Consider the following 21,075-nt stretch of genomic DNA (forward strand, 5'->3'; position numbering starts at 1 on the left):
ATTATTATTATTATTATATTTTTATTATTGGTAGTAGTAGGTCAGTAGTATTTTTAGTAACATTAGTTATCTCTATCAGATTATCAGGCCTGTCTGGATCTGGGATTATGTGAGGTAATGAAGCATTTAGATGCTGTCTGAAATTCTAGTTTTATTATATTTTCCTGCTTAACTTCAAACAGAGACGCAGCGGTGCAAAAACAATGTCCCTAAATTAGCAGCGTCATATCGTCTCAGCGTCTGCCTTGACGTCAATCTAGAGGGCGCACTTGACCGAAAGCTGGACGGCTGGAGACAGAAGTGTACGTTCCGTGCAGCACCTGAAGGCATCTCGTGAGTGTGCCGCTGATAACGGACAGAAGGAAGTGGTGTTATTGCAACATCACTGCCACGTCTGTAGAGCTCTGCAGCAGCGGGAGCGGCAGCAGCGGGTCGGAGCTCCGGGATGGGCCGGTGCTGGGCGGTGGAGGGGGACGAGGGGGAGAGGTGGGAGTGACCGAGGAAGGAAAGAGGAAACACGTAGAGACACAACAACTCAGCAGCGCCCAGAGGAGCCGCAGCTCCAGCTTCAAGCGGCCGTCTGGAGGTTCCTGCTGCTGGAGCTCTATTGTTCCCACGGAGAGGCTGATATCACCCAGCAGGAGGAGGGGGACACCCATGTTCAGCTCAGGGAGAATGGAGGAATTCGTGACCGAAGAGGAAGAGCCGTGGTACGACCAGCAGGACCTGGAGCAGGGTAAGAGCACACATCCTCCCTGTCCGCAGCATCCCTCCGCCGGTCAGCTGGCCTCCTCCGAACAAAGCCGCTCTGTGGCGCTCAGAGACGGCAGAGATGTATGTGGAGCTCCATGCTCGTTTCTAATGCGGTCACTGAAACATAGAAGGAGTTTCAAAGGAGCAGGCTGTGTGTCACTGACAACAATGCATTGACAGCATGCCAAGCAGGGCCTTTCACTGCTGGAAAAGTCCAGCATCAGACAGTCTGATTGATCCTCAGTAGCAATGTTGTCAGGCTGTAAACAGGCCTGTATGTGCCAGATCTCATGTTTCCTATATAGATATTCTACATTAATGCTTTATTTGTTGACTGACACATCGTCAAAATTCAGTCTGATTGATCAACAATGCATTCCAGCTCCTCACTGATGGTTATTTCCTCTGTTTGTGTGAATTCTGTACTACAGGGTCAAATTATTAGGAAAGGCTCAGTTTCAGAACACTTAAAGTCACTGTATTTCTTATTTTTGTCTTTACTTACTATTTTAGGCTGATGTAAAGCCTGGATATCATTTTTCTAGACATCAAGGTTTATCCATAAACACATGCTAGTAATATGTTTGCATAATGTGGTCGCCAAAAGTTTATTATGCTTTTGAGGTTTATATATATATATATATATATATATATATATATATATATATATATATATATATATATATATATATATATATATATATATATATATATATATATATCAACCATTAGGATCCAGGAGATGCAACCTTAAATCTGTACATTTCATGTGTTTTGGCACTTGTTCAGGTTAGAAATGTGACTAAGAAGATCTTTAATTACTGATTCATCTGTAGAATATGTTGTATATTAATCAGTTAATATAATCTACAGATAAATAATATGCAAAAAAACATATTGCAATTACTTACACAGATATTATGGTTGCAATATGAGTACCAGTTTTAGTTGGAGTTGTAATTTTTGCATTTCTTTTTAATCATAAAAATCTACATAAAAAATACTGATGTGATTTTTGCTGCTGTCTGTTCCAAACACACTTGTTCCCCTGTGTCTGGACAGAATTATTTATAGATAAGTGTCTCTGTAGCACCGCAGTGCTTCATGCTGGGACATTTGATGCCTTTATCAAAAACTGCAGCTCCATTCATTTGGATATTGCACTTTTCCATATTGGGATTTTGTTATTATCAATTAATTGTTCATCCCTGGTTTAAAGAGTGAAAAATGGTAAAAAAACAAAAAGGTGTAGAAAAACACATGGAGACACTGGAGCCATCAAATAGTTAAAATTTTCGGCTTGAAAAATGACAAAGATTAATTTTCTGTCATTGGTAAAGTGACTAATCAGCTAATAACTGCAGCTCAATAGGAGCTATTCTGAAATAATTAATTTTAGCTAACAGCCCAGCAGGAGGGCCCACCATTCAATCTTTGTCTAATTAACCAGAGTCAAAGTCAGCTAATTAACGTCTTACTCTCCATTAGGAGCTTCAGCTCTGTACGCTAACATTATGATGTATATTTTAACCGAAACGGTAGAGCTTGGTGAACATCTGTCTGTCTGTCTGTCTGTTAGCGACATTACTCAAAAACTAAATAACGGATTTGGATGAAATTTTCATTGAAGGTCAGAAAAGACACAAGGACCAAGTGATTAGATTTTGGCAGTGATGTAGCGTATAGTCTGGATCCATGGATTTGTTAAAGATTTCTGTATCATTGTGAGATAGCAGCACAGCGTCACTGTAACTATGACAACAAGTGAACACTATATCAGCTGCCTGCTGACCATCACATGATGCGATCCTACTACAAATTGACCACTGCAGACTTATTGGGACTTATCCGTCCAAAATGATACAAGGAACAATTGATTAAATTGTGGGGGTGTTTCCGAGTCCCATCAATTCCCGCCGCCCACTACATATTTAGGTCACGCGATTCGGTACCTGTACATATTATACACATGCATAACACACGCCTGTGCTCAGTGCAAGGTCATTTTGTTTGTAGGTACATCTATATTAAATGGCCACATTCTATAGTGCCGTGATTTCTGCTGCAAATTTTTTCAAGATTTCAGCCGTCTGAAGTGACAGAGGGCTGCGCTCTCTGAGTACTTTTCTTGTTACCTTATATGTAAATGTATCTGATATACACATATTTCATCGGCCTAAAATTTTAATATATTCAAAATAGTTTGAAAGCCTTAAAGGATGAACCAATCAACTGAGCATGCAACAACCATTTAAAAGGATGCTGCAAAGTGCATTTCATGTGTTGCCAGATGGAGCTGGTATCAGTCAGTTTCCATATAGATGAAGACAGGCTTCCTATGTTCCAGCTCAGGGGAGCTAATAACTGTCAGTGACGTAGGAAACTACATTTAGGACGGTTGTTTTTATCTACGGAGTGAACGTCCGCAAAGAGATTTATTAGCCAGGTTATAACCAGATTTAACATGCTAATTAAACTCACTACATGTCCTGCACCACCTGACCTAGAATCCTAGATATGTGTTGCATAATGATCTCTTCTGTGTGCACGGCTCCTGCATGCAACTATACAGTTGGTAAAAGTGACTCATCTCGTTCTCTGAACCACTTAACTTCATTTCCTGCCTTCTTCCATCTCCCAATCACCTGTTCTCCAGCCAACTAATTATAATGGTGCGTTTCCCTTGGCTCCGGTGAAATGGTGCTGATGTTGAGGTTTTACTGGACTGGACACACACACACAACCACACGCACACACACACACACACACACACACACACACACACACACACACGCACGCACACACACACACACACACGCACATCATCATGTCATGGATTTATAAGCCAACTTCTTTCCTTGGCACAAATTATCAGTCAACCAGAGCATAAAAATAGATCTTCACAAGCTTTTTACATTTTGTTAGATGGTGAAGAAGAGAGGTTTTGTAAAAGAAAGATGGTGGGCCGTAGCAGCACAAAGGACTAAAACCGAATTGAAAGTCAAAATGGCTGTTGTCAAAGAACGAGCAGTGTCTTCATGTGTGCGTCCAAGCAGAGACTCTGTGTTCGATGGAGCAGAGAGGATGTAGCAGCGCTGGGCTTCAAAGTGCTGACTGCCTGAGCTCATCTTCAGTTGCGTGACATTTTTAGAGGCCACAAGTCCTTCACAGAGGGACACCTCGGTCATTGTATTACCTTGTTGTTATGCAGGAATCACTGGAAGCTGGTGTTCTCTAGGATCAGTCTGACCTGAGGGCTGAGGGAAGCAAAAAAGTCTCTTTTGCAGAGTTTCATTACAAAAAGCAATTCTGGGAAAACGTGGAGTCAATAGGTATCTTACTCAAAATACTGTAATATTTGAAATCAAACATGTCAAAATAATGTCTCTAAAATTCAGTGGTGAAATTGACTTTGGTGATAGTAATTAGAGCTGAACAGTTCATCAAAAGATTATCAAACTTGCATTATGGGGAATTGTGTTACAAAATACCTTATAAATAAATAAATGCCTTATAAATAAATATGCTACAGAGATGCATCAATTTGATTGCCTATTTGATGCAAATCTCAGCAAAGTAACATCATCATATTTTTATTTTTCATGAGAAAAGAGATGAAAAAATTACCACTCCCACCAAAATCCTGGCTCACATCATTATTACAGTATCTGCCAAAGTAATCACATAATGATCTTTATGCATTTTGCATGATTTTTTGGCATATCTTTGACCCCAGCTACTGATCCTTACCAGCACAACTTCTGCGGTTTAAGTTTTTTAGTTCTTTCTGATTGAAGATTTTAATGATAGTGCCTGGATTATTGAGTCAAAGATCTAAACTGGCAGTCAAAGTCTTATGTAATAAATGGTTCATTTGATCCCTTGTTTAGCAGCTTAACAACTGAAATCTTTTTTTCAAACGTATTCCAGTATTTATAGGCTCTCTGTGTTATATTTCTTTGTTTTCCAGGTCCACAAATAATAGCGGATTCATGTTTTGTGAGAATATTCAAAGAAAAACTAGGAAAGTGTGTACTTTACATCTGTATTTTTAAAACAAGAAACTTTATTCAAATGCCAAGCACAATTCTACATGAAAAACTGATTGATGTTATAAAAACTGCAAGAAGAGTGAGTGACAGTAAAATAAAAGGGTTTAACTTGTAGTTTCCTAACACAAACTACTCCCCTCAGTCATTTGAGACCTTTGAAGCCTTTTTTTGTGTGTGTAAATTAGACAGATATCAAAGATGAGTCCTCCTGTGGAATGTAAATGCTGGTTGTGATGTAGCTGTAGCTCATATTTAAACTCTTAAAGCAGAAAAACAGTATGGATGAAGACATGTCATTAGGAAGCTTCTTTGTTTGGGCCTTTTGTGTGTTAGCCAGAGCCTCCACTGGCTCACAACCAAGAAGTGAATGTGTGGCTCTGCCAGCAGAGACTGGAGGCTTGTTGGCGCTGAGGAGAAGCTTCCTCGAATGTTTAAACGCTGCTGTCACATTTTAAGTGTTTACGCTCAGAAAGGACAGAGTATTAAAGTCTAAACGTCACAGGACAGATCATAAAGATCTTGTTAGGTATTGCTACTTTGGAACATATTGCACATTAGGGTGCTTGATAATACAAAAAAGCACTCTGCTGTTGCACTAAATAATTCATTTCTGGCCACTGAATGTTTCTAGAACCTTTTCTGTTCAGAGGTCGTGTCTGCAACACAGGAAAAGAGGAACAGGAGAAGTCTTGTTTTTCACATTCCAGTGATCTCATGGGTGATATGCACCTAGTAAAGAACAACTCAGCCTGTGGAAGTCATCACCATGTACAGGACTGTATGAACAGATGCATCCACAACGTATTTCAAACTAATTCATGAAGAGGATCCATTAGATACGAGTTTCAAAGTTAATCCTTTTTTCTGCAACCAGATTCTTTGACCACACTCCCAGCTGGTTGCAACTGGTTGTAAAGAGCATGCAGGAAATGCATCTATTCCTCATACATGATGTAATTACCGTATGCTTTAGTTCCGGCCTCAGTGATTTCATCCTGTGTGGGTCAATGTCAGGTTTGTCTGCAGCAAACAGACAGTTGTCTGTGGTGAGTATTGACTTGCAAAGTTGTTTGCTTGAGCAGTGAGTTCTATCGATTGGCTCTCTCCCACTCTCTCAGTGTTTTCCTCCTCCTCCTTCTCTGTTATTCTTTTGTCACTGAGCCTTTAGGCTGTGTAGTCTTCACTTTCCTTCTCTGACAGCCAAAGAGAATTTGACATTTGAATGTGGACACTGAAACATTGTTTGGGTCTTGTAGTTTTACTGAGTGGGATTTGGACTTAGATTTGTTGGTCATCTTCAGCCAGGACAGCTTCTGCTAATACAATTCAGTTTGTATTCATGATAGTAATGCTAGTTCGGCTAGATAATATTGACAATAACATTACTGCAACAATTATTTTACGTAGTTGTCTTTTTATGCAGAATAGTGTCTGTCTTTAGTGGTTCTTTCTTTGTGTGTTTAGCCATTTTTGCTACCACTGCTAGTGCTAACTACCCAGTTGTTCCTCAAACAAAACTCTTCTGAAATTTTCACAGAAAAATTAAGACAAGCTTTTCAACAAATATAAACTTTAAACTTGTGGTATTTTATCATTTTGACAACCTGGGAGCTTTGCAACACAATACTGGTAATTTATCTTATAAAGTTAACATTAACGAACCGTTGCCTATTTACACAACCAGCACACACAGAGTAACATTAGCATTCATTTTGACTCATATTACTGACCACCCAACAAACTGTCTAATATTTGCTTTCCTTTTACCTCTTTTTCAGCTCCACCAAATTATCTGTCTAACTGTCAAACCATTTGTTAGCAGTTAGTAGCTAACTGCTAACACATGTCTGTCTGCATGGCAGGTAACATACAAGTTGCGTTGTCTTATTATTGCGAAATTAATCAAAAGCAAACTCTTAAGATGTTGCTTAAAAAAGAAAAAAAATACTAATTAGGCTTCTTTCCATTAAGTACTTTGGAGTGAATAAACTTGTCTGCACAGTGTCATCAGAAGGTAGTGGTTTAAGCTACACTTCTCATAGCTGCAGTAAACAGAGCTGAATAAGACTGAAACGAATATTGCTGTTTGCCACTTAAAAAGAACCTTGAAGAAGAAGAAACAAATAAAACTGTCCAGAAAAATACAGAGAAGCCTTCAGGAATTCAGGAATCTAGAAAAAAATGGCAGGAACAGCTGATTAGTCATATGAGATAAATGGTTACTAACTTCTATTCCCTCCTATTTGCACATTATCTCTTTTTTGAAAAAGTAAAAAAACACCTCAAACAGGTGTGAAAGTGTGAAATAAGTCAAAACATCTTTTATATTTTAGATTCTTCAAAATAGCCACCCGTTGCTTTATTACTGCTTTGCACAGTCTTGACATTCTATCGATGAGCTTCATGAGGTAGTAACCTGAAATGGTTTTCACTTCACAGGTTTGCCTTGTCAAGGTTATTTTGTGGAATTTCTTGCCCTCTTTATGGGATTGGGACCATGATTTGTGTTGTGCAGAAGTCAGGTTGGTACACAGTTGCCAGCCTGATTTGACCACTGTTAGAATCCATATTATGGCAAGAACCAATCAGCTAAGTAAAGAGAAACGACAGTCCATCGTTACTTTAAGAACTGAAGGTCAGTCAGTCTGGAAAATTGCAAAAACTTTGAATGTATCCCCAGCGCTATGACGAAACTGGTTCACATGAGGATCGCCCCAGGAAAGGAAGACCAAGCATCACCTCTGCTGCTGAGGATAAGTTCATCCGAGTCACCAACCTCGGAAATGGCAAGTTAACAGCACCTCAGATTAGAGCCCAGATAAATGCCACAGAGTTCTACTAGCAGACACATCTCTACATCAACTGTTCAGAGGAGACTGTGCGAATCAGGGCTTTATGGTCAAGTAGCTGCTAAGAAACCACTACTAAAGAAAAGCTACAAACAGAAGAGACTTGTTTGGGCCAAGAAACACAAGGAATGGACATTATAGCAGTGGAAATCTATGCTTCGATCTGATGAGTCCACGAGTCCGCTAACCCATCCTACTATGTCGGTGAGAAGGTTATTTATTGTAACGTCTGAGGGTGCGGGGTTTTCATAATAACATGTCATGGGCTGCTCATGCACCTCATGAAAAATGCTAACCTAGTACTTTGAGTTGGATGTCTTGTAATTCATCCAAGCAGAAAGAGAGCTGCTTGGATTCCACACTCACCTCAGCACTGAGCAGGGATCTATTCAGTTGTACCTGAGCAGCTGCTGTTAGGGCCCCACAGGAATTCATTAAGCTATCAGCACAGAGGGAAGTGTGTGAATTGGTCCATATGGAGCTGTTGTAACAGCATGCTTAGCTTGCTGCTCATTAGTTTCACTAAAGGAGGCGAGGACAGACAGCAAGGTAAACCAGCAGTGTGGTTTCAGTCAGCGCTGACTGAAAAATCGCTACAATAGTGTTGGATTGAGGCTAACACCAGCGTCAGTATTTAAGAGAAAAAAACGTCTGATTAGAATGTGTAGCTCAATACTCATTTTTTAATTTAAATAATGGACAATATTTTAAAATGTGATATTCATGCACTGCGATTTCTCAGTACTTGATAATTGTCATAGTCACTGATACTAATACATAATGTGTGTGGTAAGTTAAAGTCAAACCTACAATTTAATTATATGTGATATCGCTGAGGACCTTTACACCTGCATTAACTTCATTTTTATGCAGTTGAATGGAGCAGAAATATGCTACAAACAACAGTGACATTATGACATTCCAAACTGACACTGCAAATTTTGGTAGAGCTTTATTCATCTATTTTGGTCTCGACATATTGGTAACAACATTGGTATTTATTTTGAGTCATTTTTCTGGCTACAAGCGCCATATTCACTTTGCATTTAGCTCTGTTTTTGGTCTCCACCAACAAGGAACAATGTTAGACTGAACCAAAAAGGTGGACCAAAGCATTGAGCTAATGGGGAAAAAAATCCTTTTGGTTTGTCACTTTAAGTGGTCCCTTGCATGATTGATTAATGCATTTATAGAAAAATTAATAATTAGAGAATACTAAGAAAATTAATACTAAAAAATATCCAATACAAGAGACACCAAACCTCTTTTGAGTACACTGGGATAATTTGCAAACTGTGCTTAAAATAAGATGAGAATAACAGGTAGCCAGACTGATTATTGTACATATTTATTTATTCGTCTATAAATTGTCAAAAACAGTGACAAGTTCCTATAGCAAGTTTCTATAGCTTGCTGATGTCTTTCAAATTTACTGAAAGACATTGAACTTACAGTTACAGTGGGGAAGTGGCACTGTATCTTCATAGCGACGTGGTTTTGGGTTTGAACCTGCTAGTCGGTTACTTCCTTTCTGTGTAGAGTTTGCATGTTCTCCCTGTGGGTGGGCAGGTTTTCTCTGGGTGCTCCAGCTTCCTCCCACAGACACCTCCAACAGCTAATGCTAAATTGGCTGTAGTTGTGGGTGTGAGTGTGCATTATGGTCTGTTTTCTTTGTATTAGCCCTGTGTTGGTCTGGCATCAGCTGTGGAACGCTCCAGCACCCACGAATCATTATCTGCAGTATAATGGACGGATGGAAGAAAAACAGCGAATCCACACATTTGAAAAGCTGGAACCAGACAATGTTTCGGCGTTTTAATCAAGACTGTTTTTGACTAATCAAAAACTCTTGTAGCACAGAATCACACTATGAGATCCTCGGTAACTTTCAGAGTTAGAGATTTCTCTATGTCCATTCATGCTTTCAGTGATGGGGAAATGTTGCAGTGATGCAGGTCAGGCTTGGCATTCATCCCAGTGATCACTATTCATTACTGAAGTCAACGTCAGGCCTGTATGCGAGATGACTTGATTGGCTGTTCGGTTTAATCCCTCGCTTACTGAGAGGTCGCAAATCACCTCTTGCTGACTCAGACTCAGCGATGTAGGCCTTCAGTAGAGCTGAGTCAGAGCACAGTTTGGATAGAGAATGATGACAGTGACTCATCTTACTTTAGAGGTGCATTAGCAGTCTGGAAGCACAAATAAAAACTGCTGCAATTAAAGCAACCTCACTGCCAACGGAGGACCTTTATTTAACATGCCCATCTATCAGCTCCTTAGTAAAGCGAAGGAAACCTGCATCCCAGTGCGCTGAATCTCTGCCTATTTCTGTCCTAATCTCAGTGGACAGGTGCCTTTTTGAATAATCTTGGCACAAGTCTCTGACCTTCATATTCAGTCAGCAGAGAGGACCTGCAGGAGGACAATGCTGCAGGGAGGAGCCCTGCCTCTCCTGCCTTTATAATTGGACTGGTCCAGTGCAGACTGAGGTGATGTGATGGACTTTTTGATCATTCCAGGCCCTGTTAAAACCTTGCTTAAAATAGAGCAGTGTGCTCTATTAATCGTGACAGTGGTAATCTAAATTGTGCAGCAGCAGTATGCTTCTTCTGTGAGATTAACGTCTTCCTTTCTTTTTCCATCTCAATCCATCCTCTTCTATTTTTGCTCCAATGGTATTAATATTTAGGCCGTCTTTCTTCATCCATTCATCATTTCCACCTCTCCCTTTCTACGCTCTGCTTTCACTCTTTGAATTGAACTTGTTCTTTTTTTTCTCCTTCTACTTCTTTCTAATTTCTAGACCTCCACTTGGCAGCAGAACTTGGGAAGACTCTTCTAGAGAGGAACAAGGAGCTGGAGGATTCTCTGCAGCAGATGTACATCACTAATGAAGAGCAAGTGCAAGAGATTGAGGTGTGGATGATGAAGATCTGCCAATGATGTCGAAATCTAGTTCAAGTTTAATTGTTTTGTGCCAAATCCTAACATATATCATCTCAAAGCACTTTGCTGTCAAGACTTTGCGGAATTATTACAGACACTGGAATAATTCATGGAACTTGTCATGAGGCTTAAAGGAACCACATTCACAGGCTGGTTTAAGTAACATTTTTAATTTCCAGTTTCTTTATGCTACCATGATTCTTCTGCACACACAAAAAGTGAGTTTTGAAGTTCCATGTGTCTTTGTTATAGGACCAAAACATTTCACCCTGACTCATGCCTTCTTTAAAAAACATTATTCCCTTTAATAATAAGACACTGAATAAGATACGGTGCTGTGGATCCATCTTTTCTGTCGATAAAATATCTTTTTGTGACACATTTGTCATAATGTTAGCATAAGACGGTCATACAAATTCCTCTATAAATAAGACATTAGGATCGAAGGTGTTGTGTAAACACTGTAGCAGGTCTTATGCTGCATCAGAGCTTAATGGCTTTAATGTTAATTTTGCACAAAACAATCTCACGTCAATGATCACTCCTGTTCTGGGGCTTTTGATGATCTTAAACATTCCTAGTGTTATGAAAACTGGCAAACTCCAGTTATAGATGAAAAAAATGTTAAATCACTGAAAGCTCCAAAGCATCTACTAAATGGACCTCAAGGTAAGATTGCTTCACCTGGTACAGTAACTCTCAAACTGAAGAGATTCAACTTTAAAGCAGTAAATGAACAGATATCAAACAGAGCAATAAATCCTATATACACTGCCTGTCCAAAAAAAAAGTCACCACTTGGGTTTAACTAAGCAAATAGGTAAGAGCCTTCCATTGGATATTTACTGCAATGATGAATATGTTTCAGCTACAGCAACTTATTTAACCCTAGCTGATGCAGTGAGGAGCTTCTCATTTCTTAAACATCATTAAAACCTAAAGGATAGTGGTGAAACATCATCTTTGAGTAAGAAATGTGGTTGAAACAAACTCTTAGATGATTGTAGGAAATCAACAGTAGAACTTACGGTTATGTTTAACAGTGAAAGTAAGAGCATTTCCACACACACAATGCGAAGGGAACTCAAGGGATTGGGACTAAAAAGCTGTGTAGCTCTAAGAAAACCACTGATCAGTGAGGCTAATCAGAAAAAAATGGCTTCAATTTGCTAGGTAGCATAAAGATTGGATGGTGGTGCAATGAAAGAAGGTCATGTGGTCTGGTGAGTCCAGATTTACCCTGTTCCAAACTAATGGGTTCATCAGGGTAAGAAGAGTGGTGGATGAAGTGATGCACTCATCATGTCTAGTGTCTACCAGCCTGTGGGGGTTAGAGTTATGATCTGGGGTTGGTCAGGTTCAGCAACATTATGTTCCCAAAGAATGAGGTCAGCTGATGACCTGAATATACTGAATGACCAGGTCTTTCCATCATTGGAGTTTTTCTTCCCTAATGGCATGGGCATGTTCCAAGATGACGATGTCAGGATTCATGGGGCTCACATTTTGAATGAGTGATTCAGGGGGCATGAGACATCATTTTCATACATGGACTGACCTCCACAGAGTCCAGACTTCAGCCCCATTGAGAAGCTTTGGGATTTACTGGAGAAGATATAAGATCTTGGTAGAAAATGAATGCAGCTCTGGATGGAAATAAATGTTGTGACATTGCAGAAGCTTATCAAAATGATGCCACAGCGAATGTGTCATTCTCAAAGCTAAAGACGGTCCAATGAAATATTAGAGTGTGCAGCTTTTTTTTTGGACAGGCAGTGTATTATAAATTGCAGAACAAAGCCAAATTCAAGTGACAGCCAGTGAGAAGTTTTTTTTTTTTAACCCTGCTGTTGTTACACCACAATTTATAAGATGGTTATTACTGTTTCTGAAAGTGTGTATTCCAATCAGCCGTGTATAGGTGTTTCTACAAATGTTTATGTATTTGTCCTGCAGTACCTGTCAAAGCAACTGGAGGTTCTTCGGGACATGAATGAGCAGCATGCCAAAGTGTACGAGCAGCTGGACGGGACCGCCCGAGAGCTGGAACGCACCAACCACACACTGGTGACGGACAGCAAGACCTCACAGCAAAAGATAGAGAGGTGGGAGGGACTTGGAGTTTTCCTTTCACCTTTTCTATTTCCTCTTCCATCCCTTCAAAAAACTTTGCTCTTTCTCGTGCTCCAGCTTAACAGGGACTATCGAGACTTTGCAGAACCAGGTGGAGTCTCTGTCAGGGCAGGTGGAGCAGCTTCGCTCCATGGAGCAGCTCCGAGTCAGGAGGGAAAAGAGGGAGCGACGCAAGACCATCCACTCATTCCCCTGCCTGAGGGAGCTTTGCACAGCGCCCAGGTACTCGTCATGTCTTGCAAAGTCTGAAAATACGGAGCCCAATTTGACAAATCAGTCTTATACCAATGAAAGCCCTGTCTGTAAGAAACCCATTAAATGTAATTTGTTTTTTTGTTTTTACAGGTATGAGGATGAATTTGTAGTTGGCAGGGCTGAGAGCTTTACTGTGGAAGCCAAGCGTCAACCATTTGAAGAAGACAACCAGCACCTGAGGGAGGCGGTGTCGGCCCTGCGAGCAGCTGTCCGGACTGAGAGGGGTCGGAGGGAAGGGGTGGAGAGGGAGTGCAACCTCCTGATTGCAGAGTTCTCCCGGCTCCAGACACGAGTGCAGGTAGGGTACACAATGATGAACAGTTTTGGATTGCATACCAAGAAGCTATAATGAATGTCTTGTTCAAATAATCTGCAATGAGCACTTTGACATGGCAAGTAAAGAGGACTTTGATCATATGTTCATCATCAACAGGGTTTCTGCAGGGCATTAAAAAGCATTAATAGTCATTAGGTTGATTTTGTGAAAATTAAGGCCTTAAATGGCATTACAAAGCATTAAATTTGATTCTCAGTGGCATTAAAAATTCTTTCTGCAGTTTTCAGGAACATTTTTGACAATAGTAATATAATAATATATAGTTATAGACTGCAATTTGTCAGATATGTGCATCTGCCTAAACATGCCGAAGATGTCAGATATTCTTTAAATACAGTTCTATTTTGCTATTTTGTAAATTCATTCATTAGTCCATAAAGAAAATAAATTGTTTCAGCAGCTTAGTAGGAGAAGGAGAATTCTGTTATGGATTGTTGTTGTCTCTCAATGCATTCCTTTCTTTGGACTTTGCAGTTTGGGATTAAAAACTGTGATTGTTTTTACTTACAGGATGCTGAAAGCTGCCAGGCAAGGGTACGAGAGTTGGAGGTGGAGCTGCAGGAGCTGCAGCAGCTACGTCGTGCTCGGACTTTCCTGCTGAGCAGTGAGGACGACGGCGTGGCTCTTACCCAGACTGTCCTCAACATCACCCCAGAGACCGACACTTTCCTGGAGGTGGAGGTCGGTGAAACAGGAGGGGGTGTAAGGGAGGAAACTGAAGGTGGAGGAGGTGTTGGAGGTGAGGCATTACCTGAGTCCAGCCCTGTGAGGAAAAGCTGCAGCGACACAGCGCTCAACGCCATTGTGGCCCGGGATGCGTCTGGTCGCAGGAGAGGCAGCTACGCTCTCCACGCCAACAGTGTGAGGAAGAGAGGGATGTCCATCCTCAGGGAGGTGGACGAGCAGTACCATGCCTTACTGGAGAAATATGAAGAGTTGTTAGGGAAGTGTAGGCGCCACGAGGAGAGCCTGTGTCATGCCGGAGTCCAGACTTCCAGGCCTGTCTCCCGAGACCCATCGATGAAAGACTGTGCCATGGGCCCCACCCCAGCGCCTCCCCCGACTCCCACCCAGTCTCCCTCCACCCCAGAAGCCATTGAGAGCATCAGCAAGCAGGTGGAGGCAGTAGATAAGCGACTGGGGCAAAACACTCCAGAATACAAGGCACTTTTTAAGGAGATCTTCTCTCGTATCCAGAAGACCAAGATGGACATCAAAGCTACCAAAGCTGCGAAAGCTAGCAAATCTGGGAAATCTGGCAAATCTAGCAAACACTAAATTTGCAGGGGATGGATGGATGATTATGTTGCTTTTTCAGTGTTTAGTGCTCGAGTTTGTGAAGAAGGGCCTGGTGTGAACAGTCTTAGAGGGTGCTACTTTGAAAAATGTTAAATTTAGGTACAGTTCATGTCAACTAAGGTCAAATCAGACTGCACAAATTTCATCCAGAACTGAAACCTTCCAGGTAACAAAAAGAACTTGATTTGCACAAGGCCAGTTTTAAAAATTCTGCAGACTACGGACACAAGTATACAAAACATTTAATAATTTGTTGAGCCCTAGTTAGTTTCCACTCCCACCAGATTCAGTGTTCCAACTAGACCTATACTGGCTTCACTGCTTTACTATCCTACACACTACATTCACATCAACACAGTAATATGCCTCATGTGAGCCTCACAAGTGCACCGAAAGCTGAAGCTCCCCAAAAAAAACAAACATGAGAAAAGTGCATCATTGACAAGTACATGAGTGGAAATTTCATATTAACACAAATTGTATCCGTTGTGTTTATTATAAAGGACTATACTAACGTGTGTAATTACAGTAAGACAAAGGTTGATGGCTCACCTCTCAATCCACAGTGCTGTCTGTCTCAAGAATAACCTGTAGGTGCTAATAATTCTCCCATTACTTACATTACTAATCACAGTAACCCTGCTGAGCATTTAAATAAGGCTTGTTTATTGATAAGGTTGCTTCTGTCTTGTGTGTGTGAGACTTAACTTCTGCTTATTTAAAGATTATTTTGCCTCACCTTTAGCCTAGATCGTAGACTTGTACGCAAAAAAACTGGACATGGCCGCTGTCCCATTTTAAAGCATTTAGTTTTAAATTTCTGTATCATCGACTTCACTCTAAATGGGACCATAGTTTACAAAAGGAAAATGTTGCTATATTGAAAGAGAATTGAAACTAATAATAGAGATCAGAAACTCATTAGACAAATTTTAACGGAAGCAACAAATGAAGTGAAAAATAGCTTCTTTATCTCATAGACTTCTACACAGTCTGACTTCTTTTTACGACTGAGGGAGTTGCTTCCTGCTGGCTGTTTGAAAGAAAATATGAAGCTATTCATGCTGATTTCACTTTTCAGACATGGAGTCTTTGTCCATCTTTTATATACAGGTCTGGACAATGAATACTTCAACACTGTTGGAAATACGAGTTTGATGAAAAAAAAAATCCATACCACTGTCATGTTTGTACAGTGAATATGAAGCTATAATAAGTGGCTCCAGCTAGTTAGCCTAGCTGAGCATAAAAACTAGCCTCGCCCTGGCGACAACAAGAAGTTGTGATTTTACAGGGGAGATTACTCGGCCAGGAGCAAAAACAATAACATGTTGTGAACAAACAGCAAACTCAAGAGGAGTTGAATTTTGTTAGCTAGCTGTTTCCCCCCGCAACTCCTCTCTGTGCTAAGCTAAGCTAACCAGCTTCAGGTTGTGGCTTCATATTTAGCGCACATACACAAGAGTGATGTCAGTCTTCTCATCTAACTCATCAAACAAATCAGCATGTCCCACAAAATACTAAACTATGACTTTATTTACTTTATTCCCCTTTCAATGAAAGTGCTCAGATATTTGGGATGTTGGAAATGGATCAGATAAAAATGGTATGTTAACTGTAAAATGTCACAAAATTGACTCCAACTGGAAGCTTATTTCAAAATTATTTACATACTGTCACCCTCAGCTGTGTTTCTGTCATTTTAGCTCTCTTTTAGTTAGTATTAGTAGTGAAATGCCTTTCATGTGGGCCGAAAATGAAATTGTTCAATGAGGTACAGGACTCTTTTGTTCTTATTTGTAAGTAGCGAGTGACATACAGCATAGAATCTGAGCTTACTGTAGTTTTAGATAGTGAAACCTGTTGAGTTTTGAATTGAATATCGGTGTGATGATCCCAGTAAATGCTAAAAAGCTGCTGTCTTGGAGAGAGGGTGCAAAGGACAATCTCTGCAGATAGTTGTTCTCACTATTTCTGGGCATTATGAACACTCAAACAGAATACAGTATATATACAGTGTAGTTATATTAGGTTGTTGGGAAGACAGTTTTGTCTCTAACAGATCAAATAAAGAGAAAGGGCAAAGATAAGGAAAGAAATAGATCTTCAGTGCAATTACTGGGATAGCAAACAAGGCCTTTGGATGAAGAAGTCAGCAAGGAAGTTTCTGAAAAACACACGTAGAACCTTTTTAAACAGACTAACTGTGGAGCTTTTTTATACAAGTGTTAAGAAAGTTTTTTCTTTAATTATAGCTAGACAGACACACTGTATACTTGACCTGTAACCAGTATAAAGCTTCAAACCAGGGCTTTGTCTAACACCTAGCAGTCTTACCAAACTATAAACTAACCTGCAACTTATTGCACCTTTTTCACAATACTCAATACCTATGCCTTTTTCTGGGTAAACTCCTGTATGTAAACCTTTGTTATAATGAATGTTATTGCAGCTACGATTTTATACCCAATTCTTAAGTAATGTTGAAGACATAACCAAGCTTGAAACCTTTCACACGTGGCACAGCTGACACCCGAGGGACCCTACACTTGTGTTTAAGGTTGAAGTATGTAAACTGTGGAGGACGGATGTTTGTCTGAATCCCAGAACTGAGCTCATAGAGGAATCCTGTTACCTCGCCATGAAATAAAGGTTCATTGCAACAATGTATTTAAACTGGACAACTGTGGTGTATAAAAAGCTTTTGAGGTCAACACTCGTGTCTTTAAGAATGATTCAAGTGTAAGGAGTGGGGGAATATGTGTTAGCTTAGACAAAACAATGCCAAACCAGAGCCTCTTATTATTTTATAAAGGCTCATAGGGTTTCTGTACTGTAATGTCTTACCTATTGCACTTGAAAAATGTCTTACGCCTCATCTTTTGCATTTATAATAGCTAATGTGAAACTGTATCTCTGTATTTATTTGTGTGTGAATGTTACTCTCTTTTTATTTAACTTTTCAGTGCCTGTATGTGAATGTCAATAACAAATTGTCAATAAACCTATTTAATTTGCTTTACTTTTACTATCCAGTTCAAACGTGCATTTTTAGTTCATAAGATATTGGCATTGAAGTTTAGTCTGGACTGGCATTAGTTCATGTCATTACTTAACTAAGATCTACTTTACCCTGTTAATAAAGAATTCATATAATGCAACCAGTGTTGTTGTATTTGCTATATGTAGGAGTACTCTGTCTGAATGGGGAAATGGAAGAAAAGGAAGAACTTATATTAATTTACAGCACACTTTTAACTAGTAATGACTGTAGGACAGAGGCTGCAAAATGGGCTAAGCTACTTATCCGCCAGTATGGAGTGGTCCAGTGCAAGTTATTATAATGAATTTTGGAGTGTATCGGTATTGAAAGGGCAGAGATATATGCAGAGATATTCTATGTTTATATTGTATTGTATGATTAGAACAGGGGTAGCCAACACGGTGCCTGCAGAGACCATGTGAGTTGCCCCCATGTTCTAAAAATAACACGTCACCATGAAATTCCTTATAAAAAATTACAGTTGCTGTTCTTTTTAAATCAAAAATACTTACATTAATGCAGATTTTGAATTACAATATTTATTATAATTTTTTTGAAAAACAAAAATGTCTTCGGTGTAAATGAATTTTGACCTTGTCCGAGTCAAAGTTCACTGCGCATGTCAAACCACTACGTCACGCTGCTGAAGCGTCCGGGCACAAACACTTTGGGAAGCTAGATGTGGTTTTTACCCCAAAAACATGACAGAGACGTGAAAGAGAAAACACCATTTTGACGAAGACTGGGAGGAAGAGTTCTTTTTCACGACAGTGAAAGATAAATGTATGTGTCCTATTTGCGGGGCGACTATTGCGTCGGCAAAGCGGCACGTTGTGGAGAGACGCCACTTTAGCCGACACATAGCTTCCATGCTAACTAGCCACCTGGTAGCACATAGACTGTATGCGCACTACGGACAGGAGAAGCCCGAGACTGAAAGTCAGCTTTGGCATCTACTACGCGGCGAAAAGTTTCTTCGTGGAGAAAAATGTACCATTAGAAAAGCTTGTTTCATTGACGACAGATGGGGCTCCTCCATGACGGGTCGCCATGCAGGCTTCATTGTACGATGCAGAGGTGATCCAGACTTCCCAACATTCCTACATTACCACTGCAGCATTCACCAGCAGGACATATGTATGTACAAAAGTGGCCGGATTTGATCATGTGATGACTCGTGTCGTGAAGATCATAAATGGCTCCAAAGCCAAACAACCAGGACATTGAAGGTACTGCTGGAGGAGCTGTCAGCTGATCATGGTGACCTGTTACTACACACAGAAACCCCATGGATCAGCAGGGGACCAGTTTTGCAGCGTTTTTTGTCACTGTTGACCGAAATCAAAGAGTTCATGCAATCCAAAGGGGAAGACACCTCACTGCTTGAGGACACTGAGTGGATTCTTGCCCTTGCATTTTTAACGGACATCACTGGGAAACTGAACCATCTGAACTGTGAGCTGCAAGGCCAAGGTAAGACATGATAAGCTCTGCAATCCCAGGCTTCCCTCTAACACACATTTACAGACAAAGAAAGAGGTAACATGTTGTCATTCAAAACACCGTGCCATTACACAAAAATGTGAAAAATAATTAGTTGAAAACATGTAATGATTTGTTGTTATGATCTGTTAAAAATGTTGCAATGCTGGTGAAAAATGCTGGTGATTAGTACTAATGTGATAGGATTCATTTCAAAATGTGAAAGAGTTGATTTTTTTTCTTACATAACTGATAATTTGCACAAACATGGGACAGAGTTCATGAATTGTTCAAAAATGTTACGAAGGTAGTGGTTTGCACAAATGAAGCATGATTTGATGACAGTTAATGATTTCCTAAAAATGTTAGAAGTGATAATTTGCACAGAAATGTAACTGGTGTGATTTTGAACAAAATGCTGCAAATATGCTGATTCATACAAAACTGCCAAGAAAGATGTTTACCAAAGTTTCAGAGCTGGGATGCCTCTGACTTTTAAATATTGGAACAGATTTCCGTGTGTGTGTGTGTGTGTGTGTGTGTGTGTGTGTGTGTGTGTGTGTGTGTGTGTGTGTGTGTGTGTGTGTGTGTGTTTCCTACCGTCATTGTTGTGGAAATTGTTGTTAATAATTATTGTAAGGAATAATTAACATACCGGGTAAATGTGATCAGACAGTCTTTTTACATATTATTTTCATTATTATTATTGTTTAAAGGTGATGGCGCAAGTTTGCTATTGAGGAAGTTTGTATCAAACAAGGTGCCCTTCGTACTACTCAGTACCCTTGAAGTTGCTCTCAGGTTCAAAAAGGTTGGTGAACCTTGGATTAGAACAGTGGTTCTCAAATTTTTTCTGTCGGGCCCCCCTTCGGAGGACAAAAAACTTTCGTGCCCCCCCAATAACTGTGCGTATATATATATATATATATATATATATATATATATATATATATATATATATATATATATATATATATATATATATATATATATATATAAACATAAAAATAAAAAAATCTGTGAAAACACGAATATGCAGGGCTGTGCTATTTTATCTGATTCCATTTTGTTGTTTTTCACAGTAAAGATCAGAGGTGTCAAACTCATTTTAGTCCAGGGACCACATAAACCCCAATCTGATCTCCAGTGGGCCCCACCAGTAAAATCACAGCATAATAACCTATAAATAACCACAACTCTAACTTTCCCCTTTGTTTTAGTTCAAAAAAAGTACATTCTGAAAATGTTCACATTTAATGAACTATCTTTTTACAAAATATTATGAACCTGAAATTTCTTAAGGAAAACAAGTTCAATTTCAACAGTAGCCTATTATGCCTCAGTTCACCATTTACACATGCATTGTAACTGCCAGATAACAGTTTATCTACAAAAATACAAAACATTCAGTCACAGCTATCTGGAACTGAACAATCTAGTATTTCATTTCATGATCAGAACAACTTGTCAAGTTCTAGAAATTATTTTAAATTTACAGTTTTACAGAGTTACAATTTACAGTTAATGTTGTAATTTTTATCATTTGTAAAGTCGGCCCGCGGGCCGAAATGGACCGTCTGGTGGGCCCACAGGCCGTATGTTTGACATTGCTGGTAAAAACAATCGGAGGAGATGAGCCGAGTGTGACGTGATCAAGTACGCTGGTGTTCCGACTGCACACTAACGATGCGTTCTCCCGTTCTCAGGAGTCTGTACTTCGGAGTCTGAACGGTCAGTGCATGTACCATAGGTATATACAGAAGATCATTATTATTATTATTATTTATATCTATGGCATATACAGTCTATGGGCCAGCAAAATTTCAGTATTGTTGTACGTCGCGAAAAACAGGCCGACGTTAAAACAATAGTTCAGCTAATTAGTTCCGTGTTGAAGGACCTTTTCCTCCCAGTCGCCCGCGC

The 21,075-nt window shown here is 39.8% G+C and overlaps 1 protein-coding gene across 1 annotated transcript; it reads left to right on the plus strand.

Moving 5' to 3' along the window:
- Positions 1-356: 356 nt before the first annotated feature.
- Positions 357-17,655, plus strand: LOC111579273 (cerebellar degeneration-related protein 2-like). The gene is made up of 6 exons (XM_023286495.3): positions 357-736; positions 10,461-10,573; positions 12,560-12,708; positions 12,794-12,958; positions 13,082-13,289; positions 13,839-17,655. Exons 1-6 carry the CDS (start codon positions 658-660, stop codon positions 14,604-14,606), a joined length of 1,482 nt encoding a protein of 493 aa, XP_023142263.1. The 5' UTR covers positions 357-657; the 3' UTR covers positions 14,607-17,655.
- The last annotated feature ends 3,420 nt before the right edge of the window (positions 17,656-21,075 follow it).

Source organism: Amphiprion ocellaris, chromosome 18, assembly GCF_022539595.1.
Source record: "Amphiprion ocellaris isolate individual 3 ecotype Okinawa chromosome 18, ASM2253959v1, whole genome shotgun sequence".
NCBI lineage: Eukaryota > Metazoa > Chordata > Actinopteri > Pomacentridae > Amphiprion > Amphiprion ocellaris.